At 40.5% G+C, this 26,034-nt stretch overlaps 1 protein-coding gene across 5 annotated transcripts in view; it reads right to left on the bottom strand.

Annotated features, from left to right (window-relative positions):
- Positions 1-26,034, bottom strand: part of cpamd8 (C3 and PZP like alpha-2-macroglobulin domain containing 8) — a 46,962-nt gene that overhangs the window by 6,671 nt on the left and 14,257 nt on the right. For all 5 annotated transcript variants that reach the window (XR_009783940.1, XR_009783939.1, XR_009783941.1 and 2 more), the window contains exons 16-37: positions 25,757-25,906; positions 25,402-25,563; positions 25,170-25,312; positions 23,719-23,781; positions 22,764-22,995; positions 21,259-21,412; positions 20,073-20,203; positions 19,882-19,933; positions 19,485-19,783; positions 18,431-18,499; positions 18,180-18,336; positions 17,880-18,056; positions 16,023-16,104; positions 11,670-11,826; positions 9,962-10,036; positions 8,788-8,953; positions 8,027-8,113; positions 6,811-6,947; positions 6,500-6,655; positions 5,742-5,804; positions 1,944-2,200; positions 1,745-1,832 (exon numbers count right to left, since the gene is read on the bottom strand). Coding sequence is in view for 1 of the 5 variants with exons in the window: in XM_061738156.1 (XP_061594140.1) it covers positions 1,745-1,832; positions 1,944-2,200; positions 5,742-5,804; positions 6,500-6,655; positions 6,811-6,947; positions 8,027-8,113; positions 8,788-8,953; positions 9,962-10,036; positions 11,670-11,826; positions 16,023-16,104; positions 17,880-18,056; positions 18,180-18,336; positions 18,431-18,499; positions 19,485-19,783; positions 19,882-19,933; positions 20,073-20,203; positions 21,259-21,412; positions 22,764-22,995; positions 23,719-23,781; positions 25,170-25,312; positions 25,402-25,563; positions 25,757-25,906 (3,057 nt within the window). In the remaining 4 variants the exon portion in view is untranslated. The remainder of the gene's footprint in view (positions 1-1,744; positions 1,833-1,943; positions 2,201-5,741; positions 5,805-6,499; positions 6,656-6,810; positions 6,948-8,026; positions 8,114-8,787; positions 8,954-9,961; positions 10,037-11,669; positions 11,827-16,022; positions 16,105-17,879; positions 18,057-18,179; positions 18,337-18,430; positions 18,500-19,484; positions 19,784-19,881; positions 19,934-20,072; positions 20,204-21,258; positions 21,413-22,763; positions 22,996-23,718; positions 23,782-25,169; positions 25,313-25,401; positions 25,564-25,756; positions 25,907-26,034) is intronic.

Raw genomic sequence — 26,034 nt, 5'->3', positions numbered from 1 at the left:
GCATATATAATGCCTGAAATGCATTTAGAGAATACACGCTCCACTTCGCTACTCTTAACAACCACCGAAAAATGTGTAAACAAATACAAATTAAGTTTATTATAAACAGGGAACGGTTTTCACGATGGAAAATGTGCAGGTCACGGACTCATTTGGGCTTACATGAATTCAAACCAACAAGTGATCGCAGCTTTCCATCAGAGTTTCCTCTAAAGTCATTCATACAATTCAAGCTTTTGGAATTTTGTGAACCTTGTGTGCAAATGACCTTATGACTGAGTTATAAAGATGCTATTCATTGTGAATCTGCGCTTGGAGAACCAGAAGTCAATCCCCCCTTGCAGGGGGGATTTCTTATTCTGTCAAAGAAAGGTGGCAGTCTTCGGACAGCGGGGGTTTATGAGGTGCTCAGTCTGAGCTGGCGCCACTCTCTCTCCCTCTTTCTTATACACATATACACGCACACACAGTAAAAGTGATCCCTGTTTACAAAAGTATTGTTTATAGCTACCAAAAATTGCCTATTAACTCCCATAGCTCAAATTCTAATACAAATGTGCGTTCTGGATAGTTGAGCACACCTCATTATACTGAGTGATAAGAGACCATGGCTGCAGGAGCCCCCAGTCAGTCACTGGACTAATCATTCGTGCATGCCCAGCATCCACAAAAAGCAACCAGACAAGACTGCAGAAGCCAAACCTGCCACAGTAAACGGAGGAATGTAAGTAGTAGTCAAGCAGGCAGCAGTAAAATTCAGGGGAGGCCAGCAGGGGTGTAAACAGAGTTTGTTAGCCACTGCAACTCAGGTCGACCTCAAGTGGCGCACTAAAGGTATAGTATGTGTGTGTGTGTGTGTGTACGTTTAATAGTTCTCCAAAAATGGAAGCTCTTGACTAAACCCCTGTTACAATCTAGTAATGAGGCGCACGCCTTTGATGGGCTACCAGGGAGCTGACCTGGATTCAGCCATTGTATTTACCTTCATCTCCTCTCTCAGAGCAAACATTTCTTGGTTCGTCTTTTCATCCAACACCTGACAATCCTTTACTCAATTCCTCTGTTTATTATGAATATACATGTCCCTTTTCTCTGTTTTTCTGTACTATATAATCTCTAATAGGTTGTGCATAAATGCTCTTCCAGATCCAGAACAGCCTGATGATCTCTGACTCTGAACAATCACACCTTCCCTTGTACTGATCTGACTATACCTAAGAACCACCACCTTAATGACTATTCCCCCTGACAGATATAAATCAATGAATATTCACTGTATAGTAATTCTTTGTTGAACATGTGTCTTTTATGCAACACTTTAACTACCTGTCACCGTTTGAAGAACGTGTTCAGGAACTGTCCAGTCTTCAGAGACAATGGAGAGCACTTCAGATAAGTGATTTACTGCTTCCAGCTCTGGCAAATATTTATGTTCCTTGTGCGACACAACTGTAAGATCCATGTCTGCTATATGTGTTTGTTTATGAGGGTAACTTAGGGATATATCCTTTGTGGGTGTTATTGTGTACATGTGAGTGTGTTGGTTACAAAGAGTTTTTGAAGAAAACAGGATGAGCCTGATAAATTCCATGCTTTTTTTGTAAAATGGCTTCCAGATGTGGATGCATCTGTGTCTGTTATTTACATCACTACTCGTCCCGTCACCATGACCAACAATAATAGCCAGTGAGTGTCTATGGGTAAAGCTTTGGTAAAGTGCGTGCATGTGTGTCAGATTACGTACCCTCTCTAGACTTTCGACATCTGCTCGGAAGCCAGAAATCATGGGAACTTCTATGACTGCCATGTTAGATGAGCCTGAGTGGAGCCATCTAGGTAAAATATTTGAGGTGAAGATAAATATAGAGTTTTGTTAGAAGCAGCTCTGTCTGTGAGTATGTGTGTGCGTGTGTGTTGAGGGGGAGCGGGGGGTCGACTTCTACCTGGCACAAACTTCTAAGGAGATGTTAAAGTCCATTTTGTCCTGGTGGGCTGCTGGGTCGTCATCATCAACCGGTGCCCGCCGCTTCCGACTGAGCTCGGAGCGATTGTCCGCTCGACTCCGGGAGCGTGACGTTGAATGACGGGAAGAGGAAGAGGCGGGTTGAGGGTGCCGCTCCTGAGGACGCTCTTTCAGGTCCACTTTTAGCTGAAAAGCCGGCTTGGACACTGGGTCAGGCACGTTGTAAGACACATCAATCTACAAATGTGCAGGGAGAAGAAGCAGAAATGGTCATTAATAGGGGTGGGCAAAAATATCGATATGGCAATATATCGCGATACTTTTCCAGCTGATTCAATATCGATATTCAAAATTTGAATATCGATTATTTTTTTTTTTTTTTTTTTTATCCCCGATTTTTTTCCCATTATATCACCCAGTGCTCCTACCTAAGTGACAGTCCTGGGCATTGCCACTCTCTACCAACCCTGGGAGGGCCCTGCACTAAGCTCAGGTTTTATTTCATTTTATAATTTATTTTTTATATAACACAATTGCCTTAAAAAATGAAAAATAATGGACAGAGGTTTATTTATTTATGGATTTATATCTATACTGACTGATCACTGTGCCTGTCGTTGGTTTTAGTACCCATCTTTCTTGTGTTTATTATCATTTGCCACATAATTAAAGCAACCTCATACTAAATTTAATGTTAATTTCATATGATGTAAATAATATGAAAAACATATACAAATATGTTGTAACTTTAGCTTGTATAGTTATAATAAAACATTGTTTTGACTCAGTTTGTCCCATGAATTGTCACGATAATCTGATGAACGTGAAACTCGGATTTTAAGATCCATCACTATCATCTGATGTACATATATACAACTTGGATTTTAAGATGTGTAATGCATTTTTAAATTTTTCGGTGAACTATGTAGAATATAATAATCGGGATATCGCATAATCGGGATATCGCAATGTGTATCGTATCGTGGCTCAAGTATCGTGATGCGTATCGTATCGTGAGGTCCTTCCCAATACCCACCCCTAGTCATTAATAGAGATTAACGAGAGCTAATGGCATCCAGACAAAAATAACAAAAATGATAAGTCTCCTGAACTGAGCTGTGCCAGTCGTGCGGCCTCAGAATGATTACACAACCATTTGTTTTCTTTAGTTCAAGCATCCTGATGAAAAGTATTCATACAGCTATTAAATGAAGACATAAAATCTGGTAACATCACAATTTCTAGTTTTCCTGTTTAATCTAATCTTATAATGTCATTTGGCCAAATTTGACCTAATGGTTGGAAAACTGAGGTTGACAGTTGTGAGCACAGTGACATTAACATGTAGTTGTAGTTTATATATTTCTAGAAGAATTTTACATCCGAAGAACAAGGCAGAAGAAAGTGCCGCTGGATGCAGTCGGAGGGTTATTAGGGTTATTTCTAGGGGAGCTTTTTTGCAGTGTATTACTTCCACACATTCTGGGACAACTTGCTGTTTTAAGAGTACACAAGCCTCCACCGGATGCACGGGTGGAAGAAGGACATATCTGGGGACTTTGGTTGTACTTCACAAGATGTGTTTTGAACAGGAACAGTACTTTGGTTACGACTGATGATGTTTCACAAACCCACAACAGCACAAAAACAGAAAAGTACACATGTTGAGAAATGAATAGAGGCTTTTGGACACTCCTGTATGAGTCATTACATAAGCCCCACCCCCACCTTTTTGTGATTAGCTTGGTGCATTCTGTATTGGTGGAAATGGCTGAGAATAGGAGACTTATTTCAGGAGAGAATAGGTATGGCTGGCAGGCTACTATGAATTGTGCTATATAATTAAGTATGTATTGCCTTGCATTTATCTCAGTTTGTGCATATTCTGTATAAGGTCAGCAAAGTTACAAAGCCACACAAACAGTTATTCTCTTTGAGGGCACCATTCTTGAAACATCTAAAATACCTTGTTCCTGGTTCAGGCCTTTTTTTTCCCCAATTACTTTTCATCACGCACTTTCACATTTGCACAAAGCCAGCACAGTGGTTAGTCTGGGACACTTCCAATATAGTCACATTCAGCCTTATTTATCTTATCATGTTTGTGGCTATTTGGAGCCAAAATCACATCAACAGTTCACGTATTCTAAAAGAGCTTTATGTGCTTTTATGTGCTCTATGTACATAGAGTTTTTTGAAGCAATATGTAATACATGGCATCAAAGACTGGGAACAAGCTTCTAAGAATTAAAATATTTATGACTTCGAGCATGCAAGATTCAGAGAAACAAAGAGGTCTTAAGTATTGACTACCAATAAATTTCCCTGGACACAAGACATGCATTCAGCAGATATCAAAAACAGCCACACACTCACACGCAAACACCCACCCACGCACACCATTTTGTTGCTTTTTGATTTCAAAGAGGGTTATTTTCCCAGAAGTGTACACATTCTTTATAAATCCCGCAGTGAGATTTTAGACCTTTGCAAAGCTACTAAATTATAATCCTGAAGCACAGAACACATTGCTTACAGCCAGGATACAAACACATACACAGGCAAGGCTCTTTGATTGCCCGGCTCTTGCATTTCATTAGGGCCCAGGTGCTGCCGGCCCGAGGGGCTGAGAGGTGTGTTGATGCATGAAGAGGTGTGGATGGAAGGAACATTTGTGTGTGAAAAACCTGCCAAGAAGGGCAAGTTGAAAGAGATCTCAGGCACTGCACAGCCCACCACAACACCCTCTCCTGTGGCCGGATCTGCCGCACGCAAATTAAGTCATATTTCATGCATGGGATCCCCCAAAAAACGGGGACTGTAAACATCTCTGTTTACAGATGCATTTTCATTTATGCAATGTTTAGTTTTAAAGTGGACAAATGTTTGAACATGGATCATCAAAAGTAAGTGCTGGATATCATTTCCAAAGGAGTAAAGTAACTCTGGAAGTTTATGAAAGAGGTTTGTATTTGTTTGCGACAAGGTATGTTGAGACAACAGGAATCAACATACTGTAGAGCAGGGATATTCAATTGGCGGCCCGCAAGCTTTTATGTGGCCCCTGGTCATATTTCAAAAAAGGGGGTGTTTGTTGAAAAAAAAAAAAAAAAAAAAACTTTTTTTTTTTTTTTTTTTTTTTTATAATATTTTTATAACTGGCTACTGTGGACTAAAATGGTTGTGCTCAATGCTTAATATAATATTCAAATAAGGAAATCTTGGTGGAAAGTGGTGCTTTGTCATTATGGCGTGTTTTATTAAAAGTAGGTCAATATCAACTTCATTAAGTTTGCACAATGCATGGTTTCAAAATGAACTTGCATTCAAAATAATATTTCTTTATCTGAACATTATATTTAACATTCACAATTACTAAATCTGGAGACAATTAATACATAATTCATATGTAAACTAGATATATTCAAATGTATAATACAAATGTATTATATTTACATAAGTCTTCGTCTTTGAGTGCAAAATACATTTTGAAAACCCCCACATTTTCAAATTGTGCGGCCCTCTCCATACAGTCCTTTTGCAGATGTGGCCCCCGGCCCAATCTTGTTGAATACCACTGCTGTAGAGTAACTGGGTAACTTCATCAGATAACTACAAAAGTCATGATGGCGCAGCAGCAGCAGCAGCAGCAGCTGCCATGTCCCCATTTGCAGATTCCTGGTTTGAGTCACGTAAATAAAAACTGTCGTAGTTCCATTTTGGGTCATTTTTGAAGGCTGCAACCATGTGTTTGTGTGAGCTTGAGTGTGCGTAATACCTGCATGAGGCAGCAACCCTCTCCTTTAGCACTGACGAAAAGCCCTGTAGGGATACTGGGGATCTGAAAAAAGAAGACAAGAACAAGGAGAAACAAAGATAGTCAGAGGGGGCAGGAAGAGGTGAGCGAGTCATTTATCAAGTGAATGAATGCCGTAGGCTGCTGCACTGCCACTAGTGGCTCCCTGGCTACCAACCAGAAGCCCTTAATTGCCCCCAATTAAGCTGACACCACTAATCATAGCAGCCTGGCAGAGACAGCCCCCTGCATTCTCACCTGAACCTTTCCTGGAGGCCGGTGGAGCCGCTGTGCCCACACAGATCTCCCCCCATGTTTAAGGAAACAGACTCATAAAACACAGTACCTAAATGAACTGACCAACAAGGCACTTTTGGGAACTCCAGCCCAGGTGAGCCTGGTTTGGCTTGGCAGTAAGAAGAGGTCGGCGCTAGTGAATGGCCAAACAAGCAAACACAGAGATCCCTGTTTGATGCCAGAGTTTAACTCCTGTACATAACAGCTCATCGGTAACAGTATTTGGAAAAACTTGGCATCACTTATAAGAGCAGAGGTTTCTCTAAATGAAACATTCCATCTTATGTATTAATACCAGCAAAAGGAACTGATTGTTAACTTAGTAACAGTCAACTGCGACAAGCTACATGAAGGAACCGACAGACTGGACTGATTATCCCTCAGGAAGACTGAAGAGCCTTGAAATAATAAAGTTAATCCATGAAGGCCAAGGAAACATTTACCTTGGCACTCTGAAGGAGTTTCTTGTTGTCCCTGTTTAGTTCAAAGGTCTCCTGGAAGTCGAGGTTGGTGGAGGCCAGTGAGATGGTGAGGTTTACCCCGCCTACATAAGACAGGATGGCATACTCTGACAGAGCATGCAGAGCCACACACGTGTCCTGAAACAGGATTGTTAGAGCTTACTTTAGATTTGAGACTCTGTAGCTGATCCATAGGCTAACTTTTAAAAAAAACAACACAAGATAAGATTAGATAAATAAGATTTTTACACTTTCACTGAAGGAAAAGAAAGGAGAGAAAAGGTTTCCTCTACCTGCGTGGAGGAAAAGCCGCCCAAGGCATTCCTTTGTTGGGAGAGCCATTTAACCACAGGGAGGGCAGACGCCACATCCCCCACCAGGGTGTAGGTCAGAAGCCCGTAGGCGGTCATCTCCACCTCTGCTGACACCACTGGGATCAAACAATAACTCATTTTGACAAGCATTTCCTAGATTGTGATTCTTATGATTAAAGAAGTCAACAATAATGTAAACACTCTATTTTTTAAAGCTCTCATACTATGCTAGTCCATTTATCCTGAGGATGCAGTCACATTTCTCTATTAATCTAACATCTACATTGATCCCATGCCACACGTCGACATCCCCACCTTTCTAAATTTAATCAGTTTTCTGAACCAATGAATGCAGAATACAGCAGGACTGTGAAGGATTTGGTCAGCACGCCTCTGTCACGTGTATTTGTTGAATGGTTGTATCCATGGTGAGGTTTGTTATGGAGCCATGTTCTTCACTGAATCTGACCCGAAAAGGACAAAATATTCCTATTTTAAAAAGGTGCGCCTGAAGCCCATTTACAGTTTTTTTTGTTTTTGTTGTGATTTTAAATACAAATGTCAACTTTTGGAAATGAGAATAGAGTCAAACTGCCTTATCAACGAAAAGAAAAAAAAAAGGCATATTGGCGTCCGCAGTCTCTCCTTTTTCTTCAGATGGTGGGGTTGTCTGTGGCTGAGTTACAGTTTTTAGGAAGCAGATCGGAGCTCACATGGGGTCCAGATGCAGAGGTTGTTCTGTACCTGGAGTCCAGCCAGCAGACCCACATTTCTGTTCATGTCATGACAACAAAGTTTTGAAAAAAAGAGGTCTAAAACCTGGGTCTTTAAGTGTTCTGAAACATGCTTAATGATCATTTAATCAGTCGTGTAGTACTTAAAATGCAACTAGATGACATCAAAATGAATATGTGACGCCACTAATAAGGTTAGAACTGTTTAAAGAAGCACAAAAGAAGTTTTGGCATGTTTTTGCTCAGCTCCCCCGAAGTTAGTTTGGCTGGTTTTTGTCAAAGAGATGGCGTGAGATGGCCAGAGCTAGACAGCTAATATTAATTCAAGTAAAATTTAAACTAGTGTTTTAACCTGAAGGTAAGTCTCTGTGGTCATGAAAAGCATAATATGGGACTTTTAATTCAAACAGGTGTACAGAGGAGGTGGAGCGATGCAGACAGCTCTTCTGATATTACTGTACCTGACTGAGAAAGGCCATCGCTGAAGCCCATGAAAGTGTCTTCGTCAGACACCGTACTGCCAGTCAGACTCCAGTGGGTAAGTCCATCTACAAAAAAAAGCATGGTGACGTAGAAAGCTGACATTAGACGGATGTAACGGGGGCGTGACAAGGTCGTGTCCGACTCAGAAACAACAAAATCAAGCTCTGTACTTATGTTGTCTGTAAAATTATTGCAATCAAGTGAGAAAACTTTAATTTTCTCCTTGACTCAGTCAGGTTTACCAAAAGTTGAAGAACGCTTCAGTCAAAAGGGACAGAAGGAAATGGCCAAAGGAAACCAACTGTGAGATAAGAAAAAGAACTGGAAAAGGAAGGGGTGGACTGAACCCTGCTGAGGTTTACAACAGCTACTTTTAAAATAGTTTCTGTCTGATAGCTGCTTTTTCCTGCAGTTTTAGGTTGGGACGCTATAACTGTAAATCTTACTAAACACACACACACACACACACACACACACACACACATATATACAAGTATATATATATATATATATATACAGTATGTATGTATATATATATATATATATATACATACACACACACACACACTGTACTATCTTACATAGAATATGTTTTTCTATTATGCATCAGTTTTGTAGTTGAAAATACCTTCATGCGACCCTCTTCTTTACTTGTCACCTATTCATACGTCTGTTGTCCACATTGTTGAGCACTGACTGCATGAAATCCAGGTGACTTACAAATCAAAGCTGCTGGTACCTTGTGTGATGGCCATGTGGTTGAGACGACGCAGCGCCAGCAGGGCGTAAGGGCTGCGCAGCAGAGCCAAGGTGTATGCGGACAGAGCGGTGGTGTACGGATCATCAGCCGAATACGTGTTGCTCTCCAAGAAGTCCTTGGCTTTGGCCACTGACACTTTCTCCTCCTGTACCAAACGAGACAGCCAGTGTCAGTGAATTTCAACAACAGTAATAGAATAAATATTCATCTTTTCCATTAAAATGCTAAAAGGACTTTCATCTCATGCACCTGTGACCTCCCCTCTCATCTGTGAGACGGTAGGCCTCAAGAGCCACTCACTGTAATTGCAGCAGTTATCTTTTCATCGAGACTGGAAGGGAAATGGAGGCACCACTTTGAAGTGCAGGATACCTTTTTTAGTGTTTATCAGTTGTAAAAGGGCAGATTCACAGAAGAATCCTTTTGGGATTGATAGCAAAGCAAAGGGGGAGAGACGGATGGAGAGGAGCCAGCGAGAGGAAACGCTAAATAAAGAGTCAACTATTTGTACAACTGCAGAGCAAAGACAAAAACAATCTGAGGACTAAAGGCTTTTGTTTTTTAGGACTTTACAGCACAAGATGAAGATTATGAAGATCTTTTGCATACCTTAAATGTTTTATTTTCTAAATATATAGTTATTGCAGAAGGCTGTAAGTTAGTGTTTAGAAAAACGAAGTGAAGAAAGTTTAATCTCAGGGTGAAAAGCAGATGGCCTAAAGAGCGCAATGAGATGTCTTTCAGGGGACTAAGCTGTCTCTCCACGTTAGCCTGAATCTCTTGAGGTAGTTCAAACGTGATTAGACATTACATTAAGAGCACTGAGGCATAAAAAATGTTGAGTGGGCTGACTGCCAGCACATCCATCTTCATAACTATCAGGAATGCAGCGGTACGTCCAAACATGACCCGAGTCAGTTGGATGGTACATGGCTGTTTATGGGGACAGGTATTGCAGTAGGTGTTGTTCCTTGTGACTAAAAAAAAAACTCCCATAAAGTTCTACAAATCACAAATCAAATTTTGCATCTGTTATTCTGTAAAAGTGACACAAAAAAATGGAACATTTCAGCGTGTTTCTGTAGGTACATTTGGTTCATAAAACTGCCCTCCGAAGAGCCAGTGTGGAGCGAGAGGTGCACTCTCTACTCACCTCTGTGGTGATTCCTGTCTCCAGCAGAGCTGCTACCACATACGCTGTAAGAGAAATCTTTCCATGGATTCCTCCCTGTGAACAAAATCATAAATTAGGCTATGCTCCATGACATATCGTAGAGAAGCTCTCCAGTACCTAAACCTTCATTTATCCCCGGGGTAAATACTGTTTAACTGCTCAGTACAGCCCAACCAGCACGCTCTGTCAGCATTATCCTATCACAGACACACCTGTTCAAGCACAGGTACAGTATTTATGCAGTCTGCTATGTGTGGAGATGAGTTAGTTTGTTTTTTGTCACAGAGAATGATGCAGTAAAAGATACACAGGTTAAGAACCATTGCATAATTTGTCAGAGCTAGTGGATACAAACAGGAAATGGATATAAATAGAAATCAGAACGCTTCCCTTACCATATGTTTACATTTACGCAAGACTGTTTACCAGTATATTGATAGGAAAAAATGTTTGTCCCATAAAATCAGTATCTACAGCAACCTAAGGAGAAAAAAATAAGAGTCAAGCTTTTCTTGTTGGCTTCAGTTTATCCAGACAAGCTTCATATCAGAAGTCTGCTAGTGAACTGGTCACCCAGCATAACTGCACAAAGTAATGTAGATTTGTTATATACATACATACATATATATATATATATATATATATATATATATATATATATATATATATATATATATATATATATATATATATATATATATATATATATATACATATATATGTATATATATATATATATACATACATACAATAGAACAGTTAATAGAGCGTGATACTCAATAGAATGACCTGGAGGAGCATGTTCCAAATAATCAGGACGACAAGTCTGTGGTATTTTGGGGTATACAAAGAACATGTAAGAGCGGCAGAAGTTCACCAGTCTGCAAAAAACTGAACCTGCAAATTGTGAAACCATGTCAGAATATTGTTCCTCACCATAAAAGTGCGAACACCTTGAATACATACATCATATACTGTTAATAATAGTATTTAAAAATAAAAAGAATCAAAATAAATCTCTGTAGATGAAACTCATTGGATAATCATGATGTTCATGCCCCCGAAGCACTGCCTCAAAAACAGACATGATTCTGGAATGGAAATCATAGAATGGCTTCAGGAACACTTAAAGAAAAGCTCTATCCTGCAAAATAGAAGTCACATATAAACATGATCCACAGATCCACAGGTCCTCTGTCACCCAAAGATCGCTTACAAGTGAAAAACTGTACTGGTCATACAAATCCGAATTCAACTGGATGCTGCATCCTAGGGCAGATTAGAGTACAGTACTGAGAGAATCATGTATATCACAAAACAAAAATACAACAAAAAAGACGCGGAAGTATCGGGCATCTCAAATCCTATATCAGTTAGGAATCGGCCAATATTCTTCTTTTGAACCTTCAGCAACTGGTCTCCTCAGTTTCCAGATGGACATGGTTGTTGGAAGAAGAAGGGAAGTTAAACTGTGGAAAACATCCCCCTGTTCCAATTCTTTGAGACGTGTCGTTGCCATCATTTAAAATCCTCATTTTCAAAATTCTATATTTTTTCCAATCTATTCCACTGTAAATAAAATAAAGGTTCATGTTTTTATTTACCTTTCACAAAGTGTCTAAACTTTTTTTTGTAATTGGAGTTGTAACATAAATTTGCTCCCACATCCATCCAGACAGCGGCTCACCTGCAGGTCTTTGTTGAGGATGCGTCCCATGGCGGGGAAGGAACCGTCTTCTCGCTGATATTTGATGAGCCAAGACTTGGCTGCGCGAAGCTCCTCGGGGTCAATGAAGATGAATCCGCGAGACTGAGCGAAGGACTTCAGCACAAATGCTGTCAACCTAGAGGAAGGACAAATGATGAGCCAGAAAGAAAAGAGGTGAGAAGGAGGGAGATATCAAATACCCTTTGACAACATGTGCTGGCAAATATCTAAAAATGGTGATCACTCTCCACAAGACTTTTGAAGTCAGTCACAAAGCACAGTCACATGGGACACTCGTTTCCAAGCCGTTCTGTGCATACGTATGTATGCCCCCATGGAGGAACAGGGGTTCATTATTGTTCTGTTTAAGGAGGTAGTTACAGAGACAAAACAGAGGGCAGACAAGTGCTGTGTCTCAGCTCCAACCGGTGTCTTAGAACACGGTCCTCTAACCAGTGGCGCTCTTGTCACTAATGACTCCTCAGTGCCGATATACTGTGTGTAATGATCAAACACTGATGCAGCGCTATGTCTCCTCCATTTGGTCTGTGTGCATTTAAAAAAAAGGGAACAGCAGTGGTTTTATAAGGAGAGCATTTCTGATCTGGTACCGCTGTATGTAAGAGCCAATAAAGGACATGCTCTCAGCCTGTCAGCAGAGGAGGAGCTGGAGTATTGAGGGAGTATTGTTTTACACATGTGACAAATATGTAAGCACCCTTCCACTAAACAAAGAAAAACCCACATGGTCAATGAAATCATTTGAAACTGACAAACGTAATAATAAATAATGTTTACAAAAAACTGACTAATGAAAACCGACATTGCGTTTGAACGGTGTCTCAGAAGAATCTTACTAATGAAACTAGACTGGACAAATTAATTGGTATCCTCAACTGAATGTTTCAGCTCTTGTCACGGATGTTCAATGGGATTCAGATCAGGGTTCATAGAGGGAAACTTCAATAGTCCAATGTTTTCTTCTCAGTCATTATTTCCTGTTTTTAGTTGCATGTTTGTGGTCATTAGAACCCATGACCTGCAACTGAGGCCGAGCTTTCTGACATTGGGCAACACATTTCACGCCAGAGCGCCTTGATAGTCTTGAGATTTCATTGTTCAAGACATCCTGTACCAGACGCGGCAAAGCAGCCACAGAGCAGAACCGAGCCTCCTCACAGCAGCTATAGTCTTCTTTTCTCTCAAAGCTTCATTTTTGTGTCTGTGAACATAGAAATTGGGACTTGCCAAAAGTTACAGTTGTGTTTCACCTGTCCAAAGGACCTTCTCCTCTTGTCATTGTGCATTTTGACAAGTTCCTGTCTTGCTTTTTTATGATTTGCCCTCAATAGTGCAGTCCTCCTCAGTCATGCATTTTGCTCAGACAGTGATGAATGGTGCAATATGACACTGGTGTACCTTGACCTTGAAGTTCACCCTTAATATTTTTGGAAGTTGCCCTGGGCTCTATGATACTATATATCTCTTCAATTTGTTATTAATTTTCCTCTTGGAGGTATACAGCCAGGGAGACTGACTAGAGTCCTCTAGACCCTAAACCCCTGAATCAAATGTGTTACTGTAGTCATGGAAACATAAAGCTGCTTGGAGATGGTATTATAGTCTTTCCCTTTAACATGCTTATCTAGAATTTGTTTTTTTCTGATCTCCTCTGACAACTCTCTCCATTGCTTTCTCCGGTCCATATTCAGTGTGGCACAAAACATGATACCAGCAGAGACGACTTTACACCCTTTAAATAATCAGACTTGCAATCAGTTACAAGACTGACTAAACTTGTGATGCTAATTACAGGACACACTTAAGTTTAACATGGCACAATGGTCAAATAATTTTCAATCTTTTCCAAGGGTACCAGTAATTTGTCCATGTCTGTAGTTTGATGGGATTTGATGAAATGGAAAAAAAAGAAGGGAATGAGGATGAGAGTAGATGGATGTGGCAGAGTTTGATCAATGCTTCACGATACAGCATATGTGCTCTTGAGAATGTAAAACTGTGCAAAGGCCACTCGAGTCTGTTTCTGGATGCATTTCAAAGATTTCCCAAATGCATTGTGGTACGTATGCAGACACTGGTACCCAGGGAAGAAGGTTGTGAATGTGACGGGGCTGGGAGAGCAACTGAACGTTTATGAGCCATGGTTTTAGTGGGCCATGTTGGAGGGGAACCAGGAGAGAACGGGAGGAAGGCCAAGGTCGACCCTGGGGACACGGGGGGATGAGCTAACACACAAACAATCATCTATAAACAACAAACCTCCCGGAAGTGGTTATAATCCTCAATCATTGGCCACTGACTGCTCAGTGACTTTTGGAGATTTCATAACAGCATCTCTGACCAGAAGTACCTTATAAGATGAGGTAAGCTGTTTACCATGAAAAGAAAGAAGAAAAAACGAGATGGAAATGAAGGATTACACACACGGGTCACACTGTAGTTTCTCAATGCAGCTCGCAAGTGAGATCACCATCCAAGAAAAGAGCACCAGGGGGATGAGTAGGAAAAAGAGAATTGTGTTCTCATAAACCAAAACATTAAATCTTCCCTGGCTGTAAAACTGGATTATTCCTCCTCAGAGACCAAACAAAAAAATCAGTCCTATTTGAATTCTTACAATGTTAAGCAACATTGTGTCACTGGCTCAAACAGGGCTCGGTGTAAGGTATTCCAAAGTGTGATTGTGAATTATTTTGAGGAAAGAAGGAAGCTTGAGGAAAGGTCACTTCCAACCCTCAGCTCCGAGCTGAGATCCCCTCTCTCATCCCTGCTCTTCTGTTTTCTAACTTCCCACTTCCACATTCCCTTCCTGAGCGTCCGTGATCCAGCTCATACGTCAAAGGACCGAGCTGAGAGACAGTGCATCAGCACGCCTTGGCTAAAGCCTTGGCTAACAGGCTTTAAGGGGAATGTTATGAGCTGAACTTTGAAAAGTCCCTCCCCTTTAATATGTCAAGGATATTAGTGAATGAAAACATGGGTAGAAACTTGTATTTACTATACTCTAACGCAGGTTTTATGTTAAACACACAAAATCTGTACCTTTTTTAACATGACCCCCTTTTTGTTTCATTCATTTGAAACCCTGATGTATATGCTTGCTTTAAATTGACTTAAGGTTAGTATTTTACTATTTTCCTATGGGTAGAAGATCTTGTTATTTCTTAGGTAGTTGATATAAATAGAAGTGAGGGGCCAGAAAGTCCTACTTCCAGTCATTAAGCTTTCAGCCCATCCTGCAGAGTGTTAACAGCCCTGGCATCAAAGCTGGCGAATACACCAAACCATTAATGCCAGCTGGTGCCTTTCGTTCAGGATTCTTAGATCCTGTCAATTTCCACTTCGGTACATTTTTAAATACTGGGAAACATTATCACAGCACTTCATGTGAGTTTAAGCAGGCAGTAAAAGCACTGCTCTACTTATGAACTCTGGAACTAAAACAAAAGCTGGACTTGTTTTGGATGCAAATGTGTTGTTGATTGATTCATAAAGTGTCAAAATGAAAGTTTATGGAAGGTTCACCATCTGCGTTGTGCCTGAAACTCACACTTACTGCTCTGATGGCCAAAGAAAACTCCAAACTGCTGCATGTCACATCCTCATATCCTCTCATAGTCAGGTGAAGAGTTCATGCTTTCCGTTGCAGTTTAATATTACCAATTACAACCAGGTAGTGAGTCATTAGGAGCACTTTTATTTTCTAAGAAATGTATTTAAACATGTGGGTACATAGCCATTCGGTGACGTGGCTCCAGACAACTTATAACCCTGTCTCCAAGAGTGGCATTTAACGCTTGTTTCTGGGGTCAAAGCAGCATGGGTCCATTCAGTGGCTCGGATATGAACTCAGATTAAGAGCAAATAAATCCTGACAAGTTTTCCTGCCTCAGGGATCCAATTACTCAGTATGTTTATGATTCACTATCGTTTATATAACCTGCTGTTTCACAGTGTTAGCTCCATTAAATATCAAAATACCCACCTCAGCTCATAAATCATTCAGAGGAATGCACAATGTGCACGGGCCTCAAAATACAAGCACAGGAGCTCCCCTCTGAGAGGTTTTTTTAGTTTGAGATATACTGAGATTATTTAGTGTGCCTGTCAACCCTGAAAATATGAAGTAAACATTCTACCCTACAGGAAAAGATTCATTAGAGCACTGCAAACTCAGATTTTGATCAAAACATCTCTGCCCTTTCCAGCAACTTATGTCCCAGATAAAGCTGAAAAAAAATACCGCCCCATTTAAGCATATCTTGGATGGTATGAGTTGTATGAACTTGAACAACTACATCAATGACTCACCACATACTCCCAGAGGAATCCCTTTCCCCAAAGGCACTATAGGATCCATCCTGCCGTTTGTATGTCAGCTGCCTCTGGTAGCCTGGATAAGAGTCAAAGTGAATGTAAACAGGTTCAAAAGTTAGTAGGTTACCATTAAGTACCCTTAAGAAGAGATTGGCATCCTTGGAAGATTAATTTAATCTGATTTAACTTAATTACAGAGAAGTATGATATTGCTAACCATGTCTCATTTTTTTTAGGGTTCCTCTTATGTCAGTTTATTTTAATTTTTATTTATTTATCTTTTTTTTTTTTTTTACTTTTTTTGTTGCTGCTGTTTGGCGTGTCCTGTATCTTAGTTTATTACTTTATTTTTCCTATTATTATTGTCTTCAGTCAGAGTTTGATTGGTAATCTGTACTTACTTTGGGACCTGTTTATAATTACGTATTTTGCAGTGTGTGTGTTTTGGGGTGTTTGTTATGTTAAGTTTTGTGTCCTTATTTATTTTTATTTTTTTTAAATTTTATTTAGTTATTTATTTATTTATTTTTTTGAATGTGTATGGTAAAATATAAAACGGGGTATTCTGTCGAACCCTTTAAAAGAAATGTTTATTGTGTAATATAATTTACATGGATTACCCAATAAAGAAACATGTTAAAAAAATAAATAAAAAAAAAGAAGAGACTGCGTCTTATCAAAAAATAATTAATATAATTTCAATGTCTACTAAGTTAGCAAAAGTTAATTTTATTTACGATATTGGAGAAGCACTATGTTGTTACAGTGGGAGATCAAGCAGCAGCAACAAAACAAAGCTGAAGCTGAAGCTGGGGTTATATTTCACAGGTGGTGTAAATCTAGTTTAAAACAACATGTCTGTTAACCTCTTAACCTGGAAACTGTCTTCGCTGCTCGCACGTGTTCTTAATCCAACTCCTCTGTGCATGCCGCACCAAAATACATACAGTATACAAAAATATCAAGTCGGCCTGGACATGCCCTCCCTCACCACCCGACAAAGGGACTTCCACTGCAATTGTGGAATTGGAAAGGTCCGAACTGTTAATTAATACTAGTTAATTAATAACATTTTTAAAAAGCAATGCTGCACTTCATGCCGCGTGGCCACTTTTAGAGTCGACTTTACCACCTCAAAAACAACCTCTTGAATGTACTTGCAGTTCAAGGTTTGTGTAGATCTCTTTTACATACATGATGAAAATGTATTTTCCATCCCAGTGACAGCGGGAGCAAAATATCGAGAGTATGATAAATATCTAGTCTTGGTAACTCTAAGGGATTCACTTTATGATCAACAAATAACAGGCGCACAAGTACTTTCCAGGTGGACTAAAGCAATTAAGTCACGAAATTCACTGGTCCCAATGCAAAACCTATGATGAAAGGCACATTTTACTACAATTAATTACCATTATCTACCTGCTGTTCCCTCAGCATGACGCCACTTTGCATGCCTCCAGGACAGAAGTGATTGACTTGTCATTGACCTGTCTCTGCACCCTCTTGAGGAGCTTAATCAACTTTGTTGTTTTCATTTCTTTAAGAGCCACTTGCTAATGCAATATTCATCAGTGGATATTTGGGAATGCAGCATCATCTGGTAAATATGTTATCTATCCTCTCACCATAGAGGATGAAATCTGCACTGAAGTGACCCCTCATTTTAGTGTCAGGAATGTGGATCACTGATTCAGTTTCATCCAGAAGAGGGAGTTTAATATGACAAATTGTGTATACAAATTTGTCACAGAAATGAAGGTACAGCCCTCTGTGCATCCTCACAATAATATGTTTGTGTGTGTCTAACTTATTGAGTTCAGAGAATGAGGTTGGCCGTGGCTTCTTTACCTTGCAGCAGGTAGTCAGTTGCTTCATTTTCAACCTCAGGGGTGAGCTGCCTGGTCTTCTGCAAGTACTTCAGAACAAAGACGTTAGGGGCAAAGTGGATCATGTTTTGCTCGCCACACCCAAAGGGAAGCCTCAGCAGCTTGTCCAGGTTATTAAGAGTTGGTCCCATGACATCCCCTGTTACAAGGACACAGGTATAACATACAAGGACACATCAGCCTACTCACACTGCCAGACTATTTCAGTGATATTCAAATGAAGACTTGTGACGTATAAACATCAGGTCAGAGGGTAGTTTACCAATCATAAATGCAGTAGCCTTTTCTGATCCAGGGACCATGTTGTGTGGGACCCCCAGCGTAAAGGCCTCACTGTGGTTGTCATCAGAGTCCTCCTTCTTCCAGATCTTAAACTCCCCCACTGAGCCCCAGCCTGTCGAGAAGCCAATATGTTGCACCTAGTCAAAAATACAGACAAAACAAGATTTTAAAATAACCTGTAAAGAGAATGCTGGTAGCAGCTTGTACATAGACAGCATTAAAGGGTCAAACCTGTCCTGGGACTTGACCTGCCCACTGGAGGATGACAGACTCATTAGATGGATGCAAACCATGGCCCACCTGGTGACAAAAAAAACTTCCTTATATACTTTATTCTTAGGTAAACCTACATCTCCTCAGGCCTGATTAATAATACATGATTATACTTCCAAAAAAAACTGCTACAGATCATTTAGAGTTGAGTTGGCAATGCCTGTGTGATTTACATACATGCACCTGTTACACAGGCACATAAACACGGAAAAGACACATAGAGAACACAGTTTTTAATTTATTGAATTGAAATTACATTGAATCATAAAACATGCAGACATCAAGATGATCAATCCAAACGGGGCACTTCTCCCAAACAAATAAATCAGGGTTTATACAGCAATCCTTATGTTAAATTTAATACCTTTTTCTCTACCTTTAGATTTTTTTAAAAACTGTCACAACATTAAGTGTTAAGTGTTAATCACGGACCTTTTAACATTAATACAGATTTTGACCTATAGAACACTATACAGAACAGATTTAGACTCATTGATGTTGACCAGATGTTTCACATTTATTTCACTTTGTGAATGACAATAAAATAGACTGCTTAAAATGTGAAATACTGATAATTCCAGCACACTGGCGGGCATTCAAAACATGAACAAAAAAAACAAAACATGAAAAAAAAAAAATACCTCTGACAGTGAATTTAACACTTTTAATGGCCTTAAATTTGGCAATTTTCATTTATCACTTTTTAATACTTTTTAAAACCCCGCGGAAACCGCTTTTGGATGTAATACAGTGTTTTTAGTTTTTGCCGTTGGTGAACGGTGCGAGCCACATGCCAGGTCTTTGACTGCAGTGAGCCCATGACTGGAATGTGATCACCAGGTCAAGGTTCACTGAGCAACATCGGCTTATTAAACATTACCTTGAAGGAAGGTAAAGTTGAAGCTAGTTCTCCTTAAAGGCAGAGCCTGTGGTCTGTTGAGTGGTTTCCTCATTGCATCTCAGCACACAATTACTAGATGAACACTAAAACTGTAAAGTTTCTGGCTCTTACCTGTACCGATCCTCCCCTCCAGCTGATCCAAAAACTGCGGAATTCATCCCAGGACAGGATACTGGGTGTAGAGGCGCTGACGAGTGCATCGCCCATCTTGCCTAAGGAAATCCAGGAGCGGGTGTTCTGCCTGCCACCCAGGACAATTTCAAGCATCTCTGCGCTGTCATGTGGGCTGGCGGAGAGGGCGATGTGGGCATCGTTGTGGGTCTTCACCGCCACCTCAAACTGGCTCATCTTCGCCGGCTTTTTGACATACTGGTACTCGTACTTGTTAGGAGTGGAAATATGGATCCTCTCTAAGAATAAAAACACCAAATGCACTTTGCTTTGAAAAGTTTAACGCCTGGAAAATGACAGTGGGCAAGTAATACTAGAAACAAACATTTTCACTGACCGTTGGGACAGAAGAAAACACTGTAGGTGTATTCTCTGGGAAGGCCTTCTGGCTACAAGTACGACAAGAAGGAGAGTTGATATTCAGGGGAAAATAGGACAGCAGAACCCATATAGTTTATATAATGTTATAATCATACAATTAAATAAAGACAGGATTTCCTTTCCAGTGATGAATGTCAACCCTCTCACCTCCACCAGGACGGTCCTGCGGACATAGTCCACGCCGGTTGGGATCCTCCTGTCGTCCAAATCGTTTCCCATTTTGCCTGTCAGGAAACCATCTGAACAGCAGCTTGGTGCACTGTAGGCAATGGCCCGAGCTGTCAGGGGAGTACAGAACAAGGTCAGAACTTCCTTCCTCCAGTTTGTTCATATTACAATATCTCAGAATGTCAGCGTTAACACAAACCAGTCACTGGCTGCTTGATGAACCAGAAAATATTGTAGAATTAATCCACTCAGAAAGAATTTATATGCAGCACAGATTCAAACATGAATGCTAAAAGTGCAGGTTAAAGAAACAGAAGACTGAAGCTGAAGGAAGACTGGCAAAAAGCTGCTAGGCTACTGATGCTCATAATGTTCAGAAATGTCAAATTTATTATAAAAATGCATCCAAAATTTCGGTGACATCAAAAACTAGCAACTTTAACACCTTGAATTTTCCGTTTTCACCGATGGCAGTTGTGGACGTACACTACACAAGGCAAGCATGTCTGCAGAGGGACACCCAGTTCTCTTGATGGGGAGCACATTGGAAATGTGGCCCCGTGCCAGTGGCGTCTCTTTGTGTGTGTGTAGTGAGAAGGAAACACAAGGGGCCAGGAAACTATGAGTGGGGCCATGGGGGGCCCATTGACCGCCAATGACCTGCAAACTCATCAACATGCCACTGAGTGTCACAGCGCAGCTCTGGTTACTCCCCCACTGCTGGCCAACTTTGTTTTCACATGCACTTGGGAGGGGACTGTTTGTAACCTGAGTGGGTGACCAGATCACACACAGCTCAGCTTCTTGGCTGGCAGAGCTATTCTAAGTCAGAGACGTTTGAAGTTTGCCTTTTTGCGAAGGCATCACACCGAGGGGACCCGATGTCGTGATGAGAGGCCCCTATTGTTTTTTAAAGCCATGCAGAATTCAAATAATGTCATTTCCATGATCCAAAACAATCTGATCTGTCTTTTTTACATAATCATGAACATTCTGAATACTTCTCCCACACCACATTGACAAGGACTACAAAGCTTATAATATTGCATAAAATGTTTTCTACACCTTTTGCAAAACTGTTTGTTCTGTAACATTAATGACGGCGTAATTTATTCTTCTTCAATAAATGAAGGACTGATGTTATTTGACTGCTCTCTGCGGGTACCTGTGATGTTAACCGATCCCAGTTCGGTGAAGGACAACACAATGGAGGTGGGAGCAGCCTGTCCGGGAGCAACACACTTCTTTCTGGTAAGGTGGTGCTTTCCAGGATGGCCAATAAACTTGATGCCCTTTGCAACTGACACTTTTACATGAACCTATGAAAGGAGAGAAGAGGAATACGCAAGTCAGAAGACATCCTTTAATGACATCATACGCGCTGGGCACGCCCTCCCTCATATAGCATGTTTCCTCAAAGCTCTAAAAAAGCGGGGCAAATTTTTTAATCACATTACAAAATTTTCCATGCTGCCTTACTCATGCTCCTCAGGCTCTCTGAAGGATTAAGTTCCACTCATCGTCCAATTTTCACAGGGCTCAGTAACGCAGAGGAATCTTTTAACTGTTCTTTATCCACATGCCACAAGTCATAAATACCGGAGCAGAAAATATAGGAATCACATGTTGCTGGGGTGGACATCAAAGGAAGGGCTATTCTGGTTTGCATATTCACCAAACATGACATCAGGGCAGCACACGCACAGGCCATTTCACTGGCTCATCTGCAAACATCATGATGTCATTTGTATGGCGTGCAGGTTGGACCCTTTTAAGGCCAGGATAGAGTTTGGCGGGTTCTTCAAAGGGAGTGCTGAAACATTTTCCTGAGCTAATATCACATCTTGACATCACAAACATGCACTTCCTTTGGAATTTCCATCCTCTCTGAACCCTGTGGGCCCACCTGAGCCCGTCCACATTCCATGAGAATCCTTTGCTTGTTTATCACATCACTCATATCAACCCAGTTCTACTAAATGCCTTACATTTGTGTGTGTTTCCTGCTCATGGAATGTACTCTCTGTCTTCCCTATTATCTGTAGTCTTCTTATGCATGAATTAATAAAGCATCTTATCTTAAACTCCTGTATTTAGTGGGTGTAAAAGACTTTTATTTACATAGTATTGCATTTCTGTCTTTCCACAATGTGGTACTACTAAAGGTTTGTTTATACTTCCTCTCTAGAAAGACTGTCTATTTTTTCCTCCTCACTTGTCTTTCTGAGAATTATCTTCTTATCCCTGTGATGAACTGAAAATGTTAACATTATACCACGTTTGATCATATTCTGGCTCATTTACAGATGTACAGCATTTTTCATTGACTTCCACTCATGACCAAGGAGAGTACAGACTGGCTATATTTCTTCTTCTGTAAGGAATTCATAGCTATTTCAGGTCACTTTTCAGAGCAAAATACTGGCAAGCATTTGTATCTCTTCTATTACAAGGGCCTCAGCAAACCACATATACTGATTCCACCTCAAGGACATCTGACAAGCAGCTCTCTACCTGCAGAAAACAAGAAAACATTGCAAGCAGTCACATTCACCCCTCTTTGTGGAAGATCCCTCATTGTGATCCGTTATTTGGTGATGTGATCGTGGCCAAGAAAACCCAGACCCCGCCCCCCGACCCGAAAGCATGCACGCTCATTCCTCAACTTACCTCAGAACAGGTGGGCAGGTAGTTGTACACGGTGAGGGGAACTTTGGTCTGCTCCCCTCTGATTAAGCTGTAGGGCAGCGTAAAATCAACAAAGAAGGGCTTGAAAGTACGAAGCTCTGCCCTCTTTGCTAAACCCAATCCCTTCTCTTCAGACAGGCCAACAGCTTCCGTGACCCAGGTGGTGATGGAATCCGGCAGGTCCAGCTGCAGGTCAGCTTCCCCCGTGTCAGAGCTGTCAATGACACATTCACAAGCAATTTGATTAGCAAACCATGTTGCAAAACACAACCAGAAGGCTGTGGCAACATTTCACGGATGTACTCAATACGTTGATGAAAAGGAATCTTCTACAAAACCTGCCTTGATGAAACATGGAAAATGATTTTTATGTTGCTAACACCTGTGTCAACATCTGCACCAATATAACGACATCAAACACTCTAAAATGGATAAATGTGAGGGACAGTCAGGTGTTGACCCACTCTGCTGCTCTGAATCAAATGGGCTGAGGTCATTCTTGGCAGCACATATTTCAAGTTGGTCTTGGCAAATACATTTCAGGCCATAATAAACTGCAAGAACTGCATTACACCCTTCCTTTTGATCAATCTTGCCCAAAGTCCACTTTAAAAAACCAGAAAAATCTGAGCTTTGGACTTCACAGGAAATTAGAGAGAGCTGAAATCCCATCCATAGGAATCCAGCGTATGGAAATCCATGGGCAATTTATTTATACTGGCTGAAAATAAATCAAAGGAGTTCTTGAGAAAGTAACAGTGTGTTCCAAGAATAAATTAGGCACCTTCACCCAGAGAGAGTAATGCTGGATTTTGCCACATGATAGATCATCAGTTTTCTCGCATGCAACGTTGCTTCAATTGTGACTAAATCTCATGAAAAGATATCTAGCCACAGGTATGAACATGTAAATGCAAGACAAATACTTGCTAAATACCTAACATTGAGGCAGTGCCACACCCACGTCTCTGGGAAAAATGTGCGTCTCCGACTCTCCGCTCTACAACAAAAACACAGGCCGACATCAGTTCATTTTCACAGCTGGAAAATTTGATATCAAAAGTATTCTAAATGACATCATGTGTTTAATGTTAATCACTACAGTGAGATGCATTTTTGTCTAAAATACAGACAAACAAAAGGTCATTTCTTGTGTCATGTTGATCTTTGCTTATGTTTTACTCATTCCAGAGCGCCCAGTCAAACCCAAAGACAATAAATACACTAAGTGAGAGATCATTTTTGGGCTCTTGAAGTGATAATACCCATCTAGGATCTTATGAGCTTGTTTTCAAATTCACTGTTTTCAGTAAAGTGCACATGCTCCAGTGAAGGATTGAATTACATTTTCCCTCAATAACAGCAACTTGTTTCCTTCCGTTTAACATTAACTAACTTATCTACTATATTCAAGACCACGATTTTAAAAGAACGCCCTAAAATAGAAACGTCAGTAGTTGAATACATTACACAGCCGATTAAAAAAGCATTAGCAACTAAATTTGCACTCTCTCTTACACTCTGCAGTTTTAACTAAAAACAGCTGCTGATGGTTGTATTTTCAGATTGTTTTTCAGTTTACTTTTATATTCATTAGAAAGGTTATTGGGAGCCAAACTTTGTCAGAATTAGACATCAGTTACGCAAGTTTTTAATCGACTTGCAGTCGTGGTTATAATAGTTTTGAATTTGTGTACCGGTAATAGTTTTTATTCTTTTTGGTGTTTCAGTTTTCTTGGTTATTTCTGTTTAGTTTAGTTAGTTTAAAAGTGCATCAGTAGTTTTAGTCTTTGAGCTATTGACTTACAGATATTTACAAAAAACTCGTCAACAATACCATACTGTACAAAATCCTTTATTCCTTAAGTGAAGAGATGTGTTTTTATATTAATTAGCCATGTTTCAATAAAGGCTTTTTATATTTTTCCACAAGAAGAGTGCCTTGGACTCCTTTTCTCCTTTATTCCTTACTTTGAGTAATCAGAATAAGAAAAACAATTAATTAGTAATTAGAAACATTAGGTGCCAACTGTTAATAAAACAAGGCACAAAAATAAATAACAATAAAAAATGTCCATTAACTCTTCACTTGGCTAAACTATAGATCTCTTGTTAAGAAATCTCTCAAAGGTGTTAACAGAAAACCAAGAAAATCTGAAGACAGCCATCATGTGTGTCATGATCTGTCAGGGTCTGAAGGCTAAGGTGGTAGAGAAAGAAGAGAATAAGATGGAACATGAAATAGTTATTATAGGATGCTCAACAAACCTTTTTTTTTAATCTGACCAGAATAAAACCAAATCCTTAAAATGTACTTTTGACTTAAATGCATGTGAAGCCCTACGGTCATAGGTCAACATATCACCAAAGTGTAGAGATTGTGGCTACCTGCTTGTGGGGCGGGGGTGTGTGGCAGCCACTAAGGTGGAGGTGTGTGGCTGAAAGGCAGGAACAGCCTCATCCGTGTACATGCCGCCGCTCTGCCGGTGATTTAAACTCACCATATCCGTCATCACCACCAGCCCTGTTTCCTGCATTAAACATACAGAGACGTGAACATGCAGACACTCCGAGGCATTTCACCTCCTCGTGGGCTCTTTAATCAAGTGTGTATTCTCACTGCGAAAGCAAAGCGAGCATCCTTAGTGATGTCCCAGTGCCATGGGAACACAGAGGAGCGTCTGCGTCTCTTTGACGACAGGCCAGGCCACCAGAAGTGTCCATCATCTTTAGGAATGCCGAAGACATCTGAAACATCAAATTCTGCCAGCTCCTTAAACACCTGCACGGTAAAAACACATCCATACAAGGACTTGTACATGATCACCACAAACTGGAGCTCAGAGTCATAGATTCCTTGTAAGGAGATTACAAAAGGTCTTGAACATCGGCAGCTCATCAAAAGTCTCAAACATCGACAGCTAATGCTACAGAATACAATACTTCTTGTGAAATAATCTATGAGCATGACAAACCTTGTCAGGACTCAGCTGAAAGTCAGGTTTTAACAGGTACAGACTCTTATCCACAGCGGCAACGCAAACACAGGAGCCCTTCTCAGCCCGGACACGCAGGGTCACTGGGTCCCCTGGCATGGACTGATTAGACGACAAAGAGACGGACACCTGCAACACAACAAAACTATATAACTAAATCATACCTTCATGAGACTCTTCTGACCTAACAATGCCTTCCCAACAAACTATATTAGCTCTTGTGAATTAAGAATGTAAATGACTAAATCATTTCAACA

This window comes from Cololabis saira, chromosome 13, assembly GCF_033807715.1.
Source record: "Cololabis saira isolate AMF1-May2022 chromosome 13, fColSai1.1, whole genome shotgun sequence".
In the NCBI taxonomy this organism is placed as follows: Eukaryota; Metazoa; Chordata; class Actinopteri; order Beloniformes; family Belonidae; genus Cololabis; species Cololabis saira.
Note: the sequence above shows the minus strand (reverse complement) of the source record. Positions and strands in the feature narration are given on the sequence as shown.